The sequence below is a fragment of the Drosophila virilis genome, chromosome 3 (genome assembly GCF_030788295.1).
Source record: "Drosophila virilis strain 15010-1051.87 chromosome 3, Dvir_AGI_RSII-ME, whole genome shotgun sequence".
Classification (NCBI taxonomy): Eukaryota; Metazoa; Arthropoda; class Insecta; order Diptera; family Drosophilidae; genus Drosophila; species Drosophila virilis.
The window spans coordinates 14,979,646-14,996,405 of NC_091545.1; the positions used below are offsets into that span (position 1 = coordinate 14,979,646).

Consider the following 16,760-nt stretch of genomic DNA (forward strand, 5'->3'; position numbering starts at 1 on the left):
CCTATTCTAAGCCCCCTTCCCAGTATTTTACTTACCGCTTTACTAAGGCTTTGTGCTGATTCTCCTGGCTGACGGCAATCATGGCATGCTTGCTGGTTGGAACTTCTTTCTGTCGTATGGTCCAATAGCAGGTAACATTCCTTGGATACATACCAGGATAATTTGGACTTTGCAGGCGACACTTGTTACGATAGCATTCATCGAATTGCCTTGTACAATAGGTGCCGGGTGTGACACGTCCCAATTCCAATGGCTTATCGGGCAGTCCATACCTGTAATGTAAGCCCACATACCATTAGTATATATATATATATGTTTATATATATAGGCAAGTGTGGATGTGGGTGTGGCAAGTGTTGTTGAATGTGTAAGTTTAGCATTTAATTTAGTTTGGCTGCCGCCTCCACTGAGCAGTATATTTGTTTGGTATTTGGGTATTTGGGGCTTTCAGCCTGTCTGCAATTTGCATAAAATGCACCCTGGCATTTTGGGTTTTAAATCCTCATTTGGCCCAATGTTTGGCCATTGTTTGGTTTGCTAATGGTCCGTATGTCGGACACCCACAAGCATTGAATTGGGTCCTCAACTGCATTTGCGAATGCATCTCTACTCGTAAATATTATTTTGCCGTGTGAATTGTGTGAAATTTGTTGAGGTGTAAAAATACATTTCAATTTAAATCACTATTGCCATATCCGGCACAGCCGGCACAGCCGGCAACTGGCAACTGGCAACTGGCACAAACAAAGAATGGGACACATGCACGAAATTTGACACACGTCTAGGCACAAATGGATTGCAGCTTGAACCGTGTATTTGGCGTGCCACGTGTCCCGGCAAGGAGCTGCTGCTCATGTTTTATGCAGCACTCCAACAAAGCTGGCATTGTTCGAGCAGGTACTAGGATTTTGCTCGAGAACGGCGGCTCAGCTGCCGGAGCTGGCAGCGCGTTAAAACAAAGGCCAAACTGTCAGGCGCCACAGCAGTCTGAAGACATTAACTTGCCGAGCTGTCCTCACTTTTAAAGGTCACCCCCGCACTTCACCCGCCCGTAGCGTAAATGATAAATTACAGCTCTGAAAGCTGCTGGACGCCTACACTAAATTTGGTGATTACTTTTAGACGGAATACTATATGAGGCGACAGCACAACCTAATGGCAGACGATCCCAAAATAAAGTAATACATATTATTATGGCAATGTTTCGACTAAAGTTGCAAGCAACAGATATTTAAGTAGCATTTTATTTAATTATGAATTATTTTCTGATTCTTAGTAAATTTGTTTTCAAATATAACTGGTATACCTCAATCGCTGAGGCACAGAAAATCATATTTGCCTTCTTTTTGTTATTATATTAATCTTGTGCTATTTGTGCATACGTCGCGTTTTCTTACAAAGAATCAAGTCTAACAGAAGCCAAAGCTATTGTGAAAAATGTGACAAAAAGGATAATAAAAATTTTTTTATATACCATGAAAAATATTTTCAATTTTTCTTATTTATTCCCTAAAGAAAAGTGTACAAAGAAATATGAATCGTAAAAGTGTAAAGCCATAAAATCAAATTTTTTGCCAGAGTCGTCCTTTTTTTTTCTTGATTCTGAATTGCTCCCAACATTTTATGTTAGATGCAAGTTAGTAACACTTTTTATTTACTCATAGCAACTTACCTCACAACTGCATCGGACTGGCTTATAAATTTGTATCTTATGCTGAACTCAAAGGGTTTCTCGTCCCGTATATTGCGCGGCGGATGAAATACCTGAAAAATTGGCAAAATAGAAAAAGAGGAAAATTTAAAAAGGCTACCCAAAAAATGAACTTATTTTGCAAGATTTGCAATGCAATAACTTCGCTTGCTGAAATAAGCTGAAAATAGACTGAGCAAATAAAAGTATATAGATATATGCGATGGAAAAGTTGTCGAATGGAACAGGAAATGGTGCGCTGTCAATCAGCTGCTCGATTGTATGTGGCAATACACAAGAACATCGACACACACACACACAGTCGGACAGAGGGGGAGCGATGCATTGAAATATTTATTCGTCGAAAAGTGAGCGACAGCTGCCAAGACAAAGAACGATCAGGCGAACTCTTGCTATTCAGTCTGGCAAGGACTTAAGTGGAAACTTGCGTCTGCCGTATTCTGAAAAATTGTCATTTGCACACGCAATTTTCTTTTAATTATGCAATCTGCAATCTGCGCCGGCGACCACGTCAACTCATCGTCACTTGAAGCATTTTGTTGCACTCTCAGAGTGCAGGCTGCCGGCCAAGCGGGTATCCGATTGGCGCATGAATTTTTATTAATTTTCATAATTTATGCGCCTGCGAACTCTGCAACCTGTCCAGAGTTCTTGTCCATTTGCTTTTATGGCCGCACGTTTATTTAAATATTAATCAAAAAGTGGCAATGGCTGCTCAAGTAAACATTACGCATACGTCGCGTATCCGCAAAAGTTGTTCAATTTAAAATTAAAAACAGGAAACAAGTGTATGTCGATTGACCGAATTCTGCATACGCTCACTATAATTGTGCTATTTTAACTGAATTTTAATTTAAATTATTGATTACTTATTTAAAAATGAATCTTTCTCTTTCGCCTATACTTGATCCATACATTAAAGAGCTGGCTTTTTCAACATTATGGCACATAAAGCGAAGCAAAGAATAAGATCAACTGAATGTTTGCAATAAGTGAAATCGAATCTCACGTGTTTGCCTGTGTAACCTGTCCTTCACTCACCTTCACTGAAGCTGTCACCGTGGATGTTTCGCTGAAGTATAATTGCGGTCCGGTGGCCTTGCCGCACCAGGAGCCGCCCGTGAATGGTCGCCCCAGTTCGCTGAGCTGCCAAGTAAATAAATAAAATTTAATTAATTAAAAATCAAGCTTATTTCGCGCAGAATGTTGTTAAGGCAATTCACCAACAGTCTTTTTTTTGGTTGTTTTTTTTTTTTTTTTTGACACATTTTAAAGCTCACGCATGCAAATGTGGGTTAAGTTGCACTCAATTTTTTACATCGGCTTTATTAAGGGACACGGATTCATATATATGTATATTTGCATAAATGTTTGCCGAGCAAGTGAAAAATAAATATATGCACGGAAGCTGCAATCCATCGCGAACCGAATCCCTGACCGTATGCCAATCCCATCCAATTTCAACTATAACCTTCCCAGCCCAGGCCAATCCAGACCACACCAGGTTGCTGGCATGGGTAATGGATTATGACTGTTGTATACATTTTTATTTGTTGGCGCCATTTGCCGGCTTGTGCGCTCAATATTTGATTGTTTTCCTTTCGCAACGGCCACTGCAGCTGGCAGCTAGAAGAATGGACGCTGCAAAAAGTGTAGCATACATTTGTGGGCCAAGCGCCAATTTCAACGTGTGTTAAAAACTGTTGGCAATTGCCAAAGGTGCATCAAACTGAAACAGCAGCCAACTTCATTGTCCCACTGCACCGAACACTAAGCCAGAAACAAATGCATATAAATAGATCGTAACCACAAGCTTTACACCATTGATTCATGTGAATAGATCATAACCATTAGTCCATTAAGACAATAAATTATTTATAAAAAAGTATATTTTCATAAAAAAAATACTTCATTCATTTTAAAATAGATCGCTTGATTGACTTATATCTATTAACTATAAAAATAAATGAATGAAGCTCTCATTTATAACAGAGTTAAATATCTTGCGAGTATTTTGTAATTTATGGAAGTCTATTGGTGAATAAATGAACATTTTCCTCACACACCTTAAAATTTAAAACTCCATATTTTTCTAAATTTAATAATGCGTAAAACGCACCCTAACCTTTATCAAATGAGAAATATAATGAGTTTTTCAAATGATTAGCATTGAATAGCATTGACTCTCTTTATACCATGAATTTATTAATGTTTGGACCTTGATCTGAACTCATTTTGTTTTTGTATTTAAAATTTTGTCTTATGAAAATGAATATAAAATGCTTTATGAGTATGTTCTCTGTTGCTAAAAAAAAGCAATCTAACTATTTGCTAGCTTTTCAGGGTATCAAAAGTTACACTACGTAGCTAATGATTAAACAATATACCCCAATTGAGTGTTGCCTCTGTATGAGGTATATAAAAGAAAAATAAGCAGACCTGGCAATTGGTATTCATAGGCATTGCCGTAATGTCGCTAATAGCAGCCAAGAATAGCTAACCACATCGTCAATAGGCAATGGCAACCTGGTTTTTTTTTTTCCCAGTGGTTCGACCCACGGACCGTGCCCGTCAGGCCAATAGAAAGCAGAAGGCAGCAGGCATCATGCAGCTCATTTACACAGTGCCTATAGCTGCTCAATTGGCAATGCTTATGAATGGTGAAGGAGGGGGCTGGAGTTCCAATTGATTAAGTTTTTAGTTAATGGGTTATTTGACCGGACAGGTCTATGTGCTTGCCACTGGCCAGCACTGCAGCTGGGCATGTGCTGCGGTTGCTGCTGCCATTGGTTCTACTCGTTCTGCCGTCCTTTTGCCATGCCCCAACTCAAACAACAATTTTTGCTGTAATTGCAAGTCGCCATCTATGTCGTTCATTCCAGAGCTCTGGCCAATATTTGTAACTGGTTAGAGTTGCAATTCACTGCTGTCATATGAAACGGGCTTCACCAGCAACAGCAGGAGCAGGACCAGGAGCAGCAGTAGAAGCTGCAGCAGGCATCCGCCAACAGGCCCGACTGCCCGGCATAATGGTAATTTTCTGATTTCGATTTTGTGTAAATTCATTGCAAACTGTGTGGCCTCTCCTTCGCTCTTCTCTCTCTTTCTCTCTCTCTCTATCTGCCTGTTTTTGTTATTTGCCCCTGAGCATTGGCTGGACTCTATCCTTCTCATCATTATCATCATCATCATCATCATCATCATCATTAGCATGGCTATTATCATAAACATCGTTGGGTCCATTGTGTGCAGTGGAGCGTTATTAGCATCGACTTCATAACGAATTATTGGAATTTTGGTTTTGTCGCTCGTATCTCAACTTGGTTTGCTTAGCATTTCGTTTTTCATTTTTCCCCTTTATCGATTTTTTTTTTAGCTTGTGGCGTTTTGTTTGATTAGGTGTTGGTTTTAAATTGATTGAATTATTATTGTGGTCAGTGGGAGAAGCTGCCGTCGCAGGCATAAATGTGGCAAGCTATTGGACACGAGCTGTTGACTTTGCGCACAGGTTGACCTTTGAAGTTTTTTTTTAGTTTAACCCAATACTCTTCACATGCGTTATTGAAACTTTTCTGGCATGTTTAACTTACGAATATGAAAGAAAATTCAGGAATTTAACGTGTGCTGAGCGAAAAATAATGGCATAAATTTAAAATATATTCATTCAAAGCCATGAATCATTTATAAAGAAACGTGTGATTAATTATCCATCAGCAATTCGAGAAAGAAGTATACTCAATTTATATCAAGCACGTACTTCTTAAATAAGGATACGTTTACTTGTGTTAAAATCAATTAAAAAAATAATTTCTCTGGCTTTTAAACTATTCAACTTTCTGTTGGCTTAAAAATCCATTTTGTAATTTCTTTTGCACAATGCATTGATGTTAGTTGTGAAAGCGTTGTACACAATCAACCTTTAGCTGATTAAACTTGGCTCAATTCAGTCTGATGGCACAACATTATACTACCTGCCATTGTGCGCCAGCTCGCATCAGCAGCCAGCGGCAGAGCCGCATAATTTAAACAATAGCCGATAAAAAGTTTTATCTGCACAGTTGTTGGGTGTCGACGTCGTCGCTTCATAATCTGCCGACAATAAACAAAAGCCCCAAACAGAGATGCCTTCAATGGATGCATCCTGTGCCCCGTTCTTTCTCGTTCTCCACCCGTTCGCTATGTGCTCGCATGTATTGCAGGTTTAATTGTGAAACAATTTAAGCGCATAATGACACATTCGCTCCACTGTAATTCACCCACACACACACACACACACACACACACACAAGCAACTTGCAAACTGTCTGAACTTCTGTTTGATTTACTGTAATTTAAAACATTTGCCACAGTTTTTTACGTCGCTGCTATTAAAAAATCATTAAATATAAATTATGGACCAAGCCGAAGCTTTTCATTTGCAATTCAATGCGCTCCTGAATAAATAAATAATATATATATATAAAATAAAATAAAATGAAACAAGAGCTGTGCACTTGAAGGCTCACTTGAAGATACTCTGCAACCGGGCAAGTCAACAGGGCTTATATAATTGTTGTATCATTTTTATAGTTTTGCCAGCTCTTGACAATTTTTTTCATTAAATCATGAAATGAATCCTGCATCACTTTGTTAAACGTTTGCTTCAATGGCAAATATCCGTTTAAGCTTATTCATTTTACAGGGTATAAGACACAGAAAAACTTGCAAACCTTTTGCGATATTTTTTTTGTATTTTTCGGCTATGACTCGTAAATTTACGACACAAACAAATGCCGCTGGGGCAGCAGTGAAAAGCATGTCCAAGAAGTTTGCCCAGTTGAATTATGAGCTTGTCTATCGCACACACACACACTCACACAGCCAACTACTCGCATAGACGTGTATATACGCGCATACATATTTATAGATAGAAGAGCTTAAACTGCCATTGACAAACTGGCATGTTGTTTTTGTTGCTGTTGCTTTTGCTTTAGCTGTTGTCTTTGCCAAGCAGCAGGACTCTGGACCCAGGACATACCATGAAGACTAAGCGGATGTTATGATTGTCAAATATTGAGTCATTTACTCAAGCTGTCCTGGCCTGGGCAAAGGACAACATGGCTGGATAGCAGCCTGTGCCTTCTTGTTGCTCTGCTTGCTCTGACCATTGTTGTTCTTGTTGTTGTTGTTGATTTAGGTTAATACGTTTATGCATAAACTTTGTTATTTATGATTAACAATATTAGCAAATAAACAATGCAGCAGCAACGTGGCCACCGCCAGTTGGTCAAGTTTAAAGCTGGTGATGTTGCAAAAAGTGCTGATAAATTATTCAAAATAATCCAGAGAAAAGGTCGCACTAAGGGCACTGCCTCTTGCAATATGCATGAGGCAAACTGTCTAACTAAATTGAATAACTGATTAAACTGTTACTTGGCAGCTCCAGCTCTCTCTCTCTCTCTCACACACACACACACGCTGTGGAAAACTTCGTGCGGATGTTTTCCACTTATAGATATATATATATTTATATATATATATATATGTATTACAGAAATCACATAGGTAGATTGGTATAAATATGAGACGGTCAAGAATTTATGTGGCCGGGCCATGACACGAATAATTTATAAAGGAAACCAAACGAAAAAACCTGAAAAAATAACTGGGCATAAAAAACTGAAACCGCGTCAGCAGTTAAAAATGTTTGCCTTAAATAAATAAAAACAGGCGCCAGAGCGCGGCAGCTACGATAAACCCCGGAACGAAACAGGAGAATGACAACAAAAACCTGCGGTTAGTTACGAGTTTATAAAACTGCAACAGGGTTCACGTATATGCGGAAAAAATTGCAAATATTTAACTGCATTTTAAAACCCAAACTTGCATGCAAAAACGCCCAGTTTCCATCAGTTGAACGTAACCATTCCTCGAAAAACCCAACCCATTTCTATTCCAGCCGCAGTTTTTCGTACATACATATGTCAAGTGCCAAATGAAACCTCAACAGACGAGCAAACCGAGCGCGACAGGCGGAAGGACAAACGGGCGGGCGTACGGTCCAGCCGAGGGGCAGCAGAAAACAGGCTGGACAGCAGCTGGCCCATCTGGATGAGCTGGACAGCACCACAAAATGTCAGCGCACGCCCCACGTTTCTTCAAAATTTATTGTCACAAAGGCAACCAGGCAGGGGGCGTGACAGGCAGCAAAAACTGCAGCACGACTCGCCGGCGCTAAACTAATAAAGGACTCTCGGCTTTGGGGAACAGAAAGTCCGTGGAGTAAAGGCTGGCAGAGTTCACTTTCAATTGGAGAGCGCAATGGAAGCAATAAGAATCAAACAATACACATGTTTGCATGTTGGTAAAAAAAAAAGAAGAATAAAAATACGAAAGCGGAGCTATTAAAGATAATGTCAACTAAATAAAAGGGAAACCTTTATGAATTATGTCGAAAAATACTTGTTTCCACTCAAGTTTAAATGTTCAAATTACTTTGGTATCCATTTAAGTCAACAGGCTTGTGTCTTGTTTTGTTATTTAAGCAAAAATAATTCATAGCTTAGGGCAAAAACAGCTCAGCAAAAATGTAAATAATTATTTCTTTTTAAAGAGAGCATGTAAAATGTTTTCATTCAAGGGAAATTCGTTTAGTACTAAAACTCGTCTGGTTAGCGTATTAAGCTTGCTCAGTTTGCCAGAAAGTAATTATACCAAAGGTATTACCTGAAAGCAGCTGCCCTTTGTGTGATCTCTTACCCCAAAATTGAAAAACGCTTTGCTCTGCAATTCAACACTTTGCCCTTTTGCCCAAATTGTTTTATTGGTCCGTGACGGCACCAGAGCCCGCAGTTTGCACAACTTAAGCTACAAAAATATTGGAAAGGTAGCTTAAGGTAACGAAAAGAGCATGCAAAGCGAACGCCATACATCCACATATATGTATTAATATGTATGTGTATATCGAAGCGGGCTAAACAAATGCACACCCAACTGTATCCAACCAATGAGTATGCCACCTCAATTTGGCAGCAAAACTCCATTTAATGTAATGCAACAGCATCAGATTTTACAAGTATACACAGATACACACACACACGCACACAATTACACGCTGTTTTTTTTTGTATGGTATAGGGGTATATACCAATGTACAAATGTACATTTGAACATATTGCACAAGTCAATTACGGGGATTTGGTATATTTTATTTGGCCCGGGCTTTAGTTTTATTTTAACCCCCTCTCCGCTTTCATTCACTGAGACTGGGGCGGGGCACAGAGCCGAATGTCTCGACAAAGTAGCAATGTCAACAACATGGAGCCGCAAAAGTTGTGATAAAAATATATATGTATGTTAAATAGTTTGCTGTTCCTTTATTTTCAGCCCCCCTCTCGCCGATGGCGACAGCAACAACAGTGAACAGCACTCGAACTTCAAGCTGCGGACAGAATAGGACATGAACACAGCAATGGTATAAAGCACAAGCGCACACACAGATACAAACAGATACACACACACACACACACCCAGATGCACAGTCAGGCGCACAATTCAATTCAATTTGCTGGGCTAATGTGGCATTTGTCAACAGAACTAACAGAAAATTACAGAATTACTCGGACATTGATTGAATCGAACGGCTCGACGAAGCTCGTAGCACGAGCCAGACGACGACGACGACAACGACGCATCAGGGGCACAACCCCAAGAACGAAGCTGCACTGCATCCAATTCTCCTGTTCGCTTGCCTGTGTGTGTGTGTGTGTGTGTGTGTGAGTGTGTGCGCTGGCATAAAATTATAGTTGAGCACAAGTTCAATAGCAACAGCAAATGGAGTGCAAGTTACAACATCCATTTGAATGAGACTGGCCACAGGACCGAGAGGAGCTGGGGCTGAAGAGGGAGCTGGAGCGGCACTTGCTACGCTTACGTAATATTCAATTCAAATTTTAATAAATTAAATTTGCACTCACCTGCATGAAACCCTCGGGACAGCCGGGCAGTTCACCGGTTGGACTCAGATTCGTTTCATAGCCATCCACATCCGTATCAACCATGCCCTCATCGAAGCGGCCCACCGTAAAGCCATCAAATATGATCTGTGAATAGATGGAGAAATATGTATGTTAGTAACCGATATTAAAATGCCCTACAAAATGAGGTTAAGAAATACTTTGGGCGTTTAATTAAGATATATTTACAAAAATATTGCTTTTCTGAAAAAAAAAACATTTTAAACACTGGAGAATCTCTCAACAGCTGAAAGAAAAATAAGTATACCAGACCTAGAGGAGTTCAAAGGATTTTTAGCTAAAATATAGCATTTCCAGCTAAGATTCCTAGGCCGTCTACACAGGGTATTCGGGATATATTTTATGTTAGTTTAGTTTTATGTACGTTGAAGTTATGCAAATGAAATTCAATTGCGAAAAGGGAACCTTAACCACGCCCATACCACACTGGCCTCTGTTTGCATATTAGATTGGCCATAAAAAAGACAACACACAGCAGGCGGCAAAGAGCACACCGAAAGTGTAGCAAGGTCAGGGCGTATCTGTGTAGAAATCATCGAGAAAAAAAAAAGACGAGAGAAAAACAAAAATACAAACATAAGATGAGAGCTAAGGCAAAGAGTCAAGTGTTTGTTGCTATATATAAGACATGCATGTGTATATGTAGATATATTTTAATAAAATATGCAAATAAACTTGCGTGTGCTTGGCATTTGCCAAATTGCAAACAAAACTCTTAAAAAGGGTTGAACTTTCTGAAGCTTTATACATTTTTTAACACCTACCACATAAACAGTCACAAACAGCAAATATAACGAAATACGATTTTAATTTCGAATATTAAACCAACGAAGCAACGTGCTGGTCCCACCTACCAGTTTCTTCTTCGCTAGAATCATGCTGACCACCGCCGCAGACTTGACAACTTTGCAAGTTTCCCAAACACCTGGACACTACAACTCGCTCTTGGACAAGTAATTTATGTGTTTCTCTTTTATAGAGTTTTGCATGTTAAATGAAAGTTGTGGCAAACTTGTTGCCACATACAACGCTTGCAACGGGCTTATTGCTGTGCATTTTACAGGTCGGCTGCTTTAGGTTGAATACGCACTCGCCACTGGCCAGGTCCAAAGAGAAGCTATAATTATTATCTTTTTATGTATATTGCACTTAAATATAAAATAAGACTTTTCACAGCCTTATCTGCAAGCGCCCAAAATTTCATAATTTTCTCTAATTGCAAATATCAGAAAACACCCTCCTTTCAAACACCCTAATTCATATACGCAAACAACCACATTCTTTAGACAGAGAGTAAGATCCAATTATCTTTATAATATTATTATTTTTAATTTTATTATTGTTGAATTTTATTCATTGTTGAATGCTTGAGCTGGTGAAATTCGCATAGAAAGATGGCATTTATGAGAGTCGATTTGCGAGTGACGGAAAAGGAACAAAGTAGACACGAGAAATGAAAAATAATGATATTTTCGATTATTGCATATTACGAAGCAAAAATGTTAAATATTTGATATTTCGGTATATTACAAAATTCAATAAAAATCAAATAAATGCAAAATGATTTTTACTGAAACAAAAATGGCAACTCCCTTACTCATTTCGTGTGTAATCAACATTGAAAAATACTTGCAAAATACTCAATTATTTACTGCGTTATAAAAAGCAAGAAGAAAAAAAGAACACTTTTAAATGAGAAAATCGCTTACAAAACAAGTGATAAAAAATCTCGATTCCAATGCATAAACAAATATAAAGAGCGCATTTAAAATACTGTAAAAAAATGAGACAAACAAACAAAATAAAATGGAAATGGAATATAAAAATATTATTCAGATATGTGAATTTTATATGAAAATATCTGTTGATTTATGTGGCTGGGAAAATTCGCATGGCTTTTATTGCTAGCAATTTAATATTGCTCCATGCTAAAAATGTGAAATATACTGAGAAATACGAGAAATTTTGCCGGCAGCATTTACCGTTCTTTTTTTTCTTCTATCAAGTACAAGCTTTAAGTTCTCCCCACCCCCCTGCCCGACAATATTTGAATCCATCAAGGGTGTGAAAAATGCGCGCAGCTTGTGGCGCAAATTACAGAGTGCAACTTCAGGATATTTGATTAAAGCATAAAAAATTGAAAAACGCATCATGCCCGCAGTTTGGGGGCCACGTTATTTCCATTAAAAATTAGCCGCGGGTAAAGTTGCAGCGATACGAACTTGGGTAGGGATTGAGAAGGATGTTACCTAGGGTAATTTAAACTTTTGCTCTCTCGCCGGGAAACACACACCGACAATCATCAATCAATATGTACAGCAGGACATGCTGACAGACAAGCGGATTGCGAAGCCCAGGACGATGTTGTCCCCTAAACCGGCGCGTAACATTATTATTTCAAGCCATTTCCCACGTAGACACAAGCCCACCTACACACAGCAGGGGTAAAGGAATGGTGTGGGTTAACTGGATAAAGTGAAAGCCAAGCACATGATTTATATGCATTGCGAGCAGAATCTGCCACGTTTATCAACGTGGTCCACAAATGCGGAAACACAAAATAAAAGTTATAACTTATGCATGACAGATTTGGTGCAAGGTGCAAAGCTGCCGAAGCAGCCAACAATTTTGCATATATCATTTTATAAAGCAGAGGCAATGCCAATGCTCAGGATTACGCAGAGGATTCGGTACTCTAGCAGCAAACGATTCAGTTCGTTGTCGTCATCCTTCTCTGTCCTATTTACAGGCTTGCCAACTGGGCCCAGCCCGTTCAACCGAAGGAAGGGCCAATCCAAGTCTCTCAGCCCGCCACAAACTTTTACTCGATTTGCCCGGCTCAACGTTTGCCTCGCTGCTAACTGCTCATTGCGCTGTTACGCAAATTGCATGGAAATCAATTATTTTGGAAATTGAAATTGACGTTTTTCTGACAGTTCGCCAAAAATGTTTTGAAGCGTGTCTAATTTTATTGTCAACGTTGATGCTGTTGCCTCATAGCTTTTTAAAGCCAAGATTGTGCTTTAAGCAAAAACTGCACTTATTTGCCAAACAACTAACTACACGCCTTTGGACCACAGCTCAAACTCTACGGTCATATACCCCCAATTGAGCACGCACATAAACTCGGAGCACTGAAAATGGCAGACATCCATCATGGTGTAAAAGAAATAAAAGCACACACCGAAAAAATTATTTCAAAAGCCTGCGAATCTTGAATACACTCAGCGCTATTGGACCTAGCTCTCTTTTGGATGGCAGTATAATAAACTTAAGTAAATAGTTAGGTTTCATCAGCTTATCGACAATAGAAATATTTCTATCTAAAAATAGGATCGGGTTATACTGGGTTTACCTTATATTTGGTGGTATTTTGAGGACTTCTGACCTTAAGGATTACTTGAAAATAAGACTCCATTGCACTAATTATCATGTTATTCCTCTTTTGTTGTCAAAAATAGGAATTAAAGCTTTTAAAAATATATTCTGGAATATATGTGTATTATGAACATTATGCTTGACGTTAGAGTATTAAGCCTTAGGGCCAATGTCATCTACCATGTTCGTTCGTGGTCATCTACATTCGTTTTTCAATTCCGCTCTACCCAATATTTTACAGTGCATTTTTGCGTGAAGCTGTGACACTATGCGGGAAACGACACGTTGACTGTGCCGCTGCAGTTTCAGTGTGTGTGTCCGCATATACAGCTACACATCTATATATCTTTTTGTGTGCAAAGCAGTTTTATATCGCCGGCGAGGCTGGCTAATCCTTGAGCTATGACCGGACAAACACTAAAGAGCTAGAGCCGTCGCCACCGCTGGCTAGAACCCCCTCTCCAACCCCTTTTCAAATGAACATATGTAGGCCACACGCACAAAATGTTGACTCACCTGGACGATGTCGCCTTGATCATGGCCAGACGCGGTGAATGTCAGGTGACACAGGAACGGCAATTTATTCCACTGTGGCGTTGGCACCTTTATGGCATAGGTGCGTCCAATATCACCATAGTATGTCCGATTGCAGACTGTTGATGTGTATTCCAGCCAGATAAAGAAGTGGATATATGTAAGCATGTATATAAGAAAGTATGTGAACAGCTGTTGCTGCTGCTTGCACACTTGGCACATGCCACACTCACCAGAGCAATGCTTGGGCTCATCACTGCCATCGGCACAGTCGCTGCGTCCATCGCAGTATTTGTCCAGTGGCACGCAGATGTTGCCACTGTTTCCACTGCCTTTGCATGAGAATTCTGAAACGCGACAGGCGAGGCACAGGCTCAATGTGGCCAGTAGGAGCAGCAATAATAGCTGCCAGGGCTGGCTGGGATTGTCTTTCTGACGTGAACTGAGCATCTGCCAGAAACGAGAAGAGTTCGTTAAATTATCTTTAAAGTGTGAGTTATATTAAATTGTGCTCAATGTTAACAAACATTCTATAATGAATGCCTCATGTCATTGCTGAATTTTATAAATAGTTGATATTATCAATCGATTGGGGTTTATTTCTTGTGGTTAAAAATCGCTTGCAAAGTGCATAAAAATGCGGCTGCACTGTTGAAAATCGTTTTTAAAAAGTTTTCTTCATTAAGTAGAAAAAATGTATATGTGAGCATTTTTAAATGTAGCTCAAGTTGTAAATGGTAGCTCTGTGTTGTGCATTTTACAGATGTTTAGAAATTTCTAAAATGTTTTCACAGAGTTTTTGTTTTATAATTACAATCTCCATTGAATCTGATGTGCTCAACCCTTCACGCATAGCGTGTAAGTGAAAACTTTCGACATAAAAGGCAGAGCAGAGCAGAGCCCCTTCCCCCCACCGACCATCAAATGTGCCAAGCTTTTCATAGCTCTCAGAGCTGTCTTACCCTTAAGTTGTTGTTTTTGCTGTTGTTGTGCCTTTGGTTATTGTTGTTTGTTGTCTAGCTAAAACCGTGCAGACATTTGAACGTAACTACTTCAAGTTTTATGTTGCCGTCAACCTTTTTTTCCAGTGCTAAGCACACACACACACACACACACACACCCACACACATTTTATGGAGCATACGTGGGTCTGGGCATATTGAAAACTCAGCATTGTTATGACTTTGAAACTGGGGACGTGGCAAGATGTTGTGGAACGAAGAAAAAAAGAGCATGGAACATTGCCAGTCCAGGTAAATGGCAGGTGCAAAAACCGTTATCGGTAGCCGGTTATCGTGGATGGGGCAAAAGTTCTTAAAGCGCACTTGATTGCTCAAATCCTTTGTGTATCCTTTTAAGCCTTTTGTTTTCCATTATGCGCCGGAAGTGTTGTAAACACTTAAAAAAAAGGCAGAAAAATAAAACACGAATCCAGCTACGGCCTGGAAACAATAACAACAACTTCTGCAGACTAGCAAAGAAGTCGCAAGCCATGTCCCTAACCCCCTATGCCCCGACTGGCCGCTGTGGAAGGACAACATGCCGAGACAGCAGTCAGCGGGAAGCCGTCGTCCGCCGCCTTGGCTCTATGTAAATTTGACGACAGTCTTAATAAAAATAAAGGAAGGCACGGAAATAAAGCATAATAATGTGTGATGACAATCACAACTCAGCCAAAGGGGAGAACCGGCATTGTGCGGAAGGTGCGTGTCGAATGGGAAAGCACTCATAACGCTTGGATTGCCCTACCCAGAAGCCCGAAGTGGGTTTCCCTTGGCCTGTCAATATGCTTCCCGCTTGAGTTATGTTATAATTGTGTGTGTTTGTGTGTGTATGTGTTGGGGAATATTTTGCATTCGCGTAAGTGAGGAGTTGCGGCATGGAGCACTTTAAGTCACCAAGCCAATGCCCCGAGTGCCGTCCGGGGAATGCAGCTCTGCAAGGGAGTTGACGTTGGCAACATAAACCTGAAAGTGGCCAACATGGAATGTCAAAGGAGGGCTGAGATGATTAGTTCGGGGCACCAGAGAATTTGCAAGAAAATTTATTAAACAATATAACATAAAGAGCTGCTACACAAGCACCTCAAGTGCAATGGGAATTTAGGGAAACATGTGCTTGGCGACAACAAAAGAGAATAAATAAAGCAAAGGTTTAAGCTAAGAGTATGGATAAATTTAATAATGTTTGGCTTTCAGACAGCCATTCCTTAAAAGCCCAACCCATGCACGGTTTCAGATCTAAGAAACCTAACCATAGAGCAGCACAGATAAATATGCAATAATATAAATTGAATTTGAATAAATTCGGATATTGTAGATATTAAATAATCTTCAATTTGTTCGCATATACAGGTAAGTGAAATGATGAATGCAATTGACAGAATAACGATTAATTTGTAAGCTTTTGATATCAGCAGATATTTGCCAACAATATTCCGCACTTCCGCTCGGGCAATTTCGAGCTACATTAGCTCCGCCCAACTGGTCGGGCGGGCTTATGTCGCATAGCCTCTGTACCATAAATGGGCAAAATGGAGAGAAGTCAGAGTGGCACTGTCAGTGGTGCCTTCATTGGTAATCCAATCAATGCACTCTCATGCCTCGACACAATCAAATTCTAGTTACCAAACTGGAGTCTTTGCGAGATATGCGTGGCACAATTAGAGAGCACGTAGACCAAAAGGGAAATGCAAAAAAAAAATACTTAGCTAAAGGAGAATATGCGGACACACATGCTCATAGCGAGGAGCTGAGACCACAGCCAGAACCAGAGTCAGAACCAGAACCAGGACAATGACAATGACGAGCTGCCGAGCAAACTGGCAAACTAGCTGAGTGGCAGGCAAGCAGGCAGGCAGAGGCAGCTAACATTTGCCACAATTGACAAAGAATTTATGCGATGCTTATAAAAGGCTTATGGGGTAAGTCCTTTCACCCAGACAGGCACACACACAGACAGATGCACATACATACTCGCACACATGTATGCTGGAAATGCGAGCAGAGACGAAAGAGAATTTCACTTTTTTTTTCCACATCCGCTAGAGAAATGACGATGTCGGGGCAGCCAAAGTGACAACAGTAAATAAAGTTGGGAGGAGCCAAGGCAAGCGGAAAAAG

At 39.9% G+C, this 16,760-nt stretch overlaps 1 protein-coding gene across 4 annotated transcripts in view; it reads right to left on the reverse strand.

Annotated features, from left to right (window-relative positions):
* Positions 1 to 16,760, reverse strand: part of LOC6622133 (uncharacterized) — a 123,151-nt gene that overhangs the window by 36,545 nt on the left and 69,846 nt on the right. For 3 of the 4 annotated variants that reach the window (XR_011416426.1, XR_011416427.1, XM_002047477.4), the window contains exons 3-8: positions 13,872 to 14,088; positions 13,621 to 13,757; positions 9,667 to 9,792; positions 2,753 to 2,857; positions 1,673 to 1,764; positions 36 to 272 (exon numbers count right to left, since the gene is read on the reverse strand). The exons of the other annotated variant lie outside the window; for it this stretch is intronic. Coding sequence is in view for 1 of the 3 variants with exons in the window: in XM_002047477.4 (XP_002047513.3) it covers positions 36 to 272; positions 1,673 to 1,764; positions 2,753 to 2,857; positions 9,667 to 9,792; positions 13,621 to 13,757; positions 13,872 to 14,088 (914 nt within the window). In the remaining 2 variants the exon portion in view is untranslated. The remainder of the gene's footprint in view (positions 1 to 35; positions 273 to 1,672; positions 1,765 to 2,752; positions 2,858 to 9,666; positions 9,793 to 13,620; positions 13,758 to 13,871; positions 14,089 to 16,760) is intronic. 4 annotated transcript variants of the gene reach the window in all.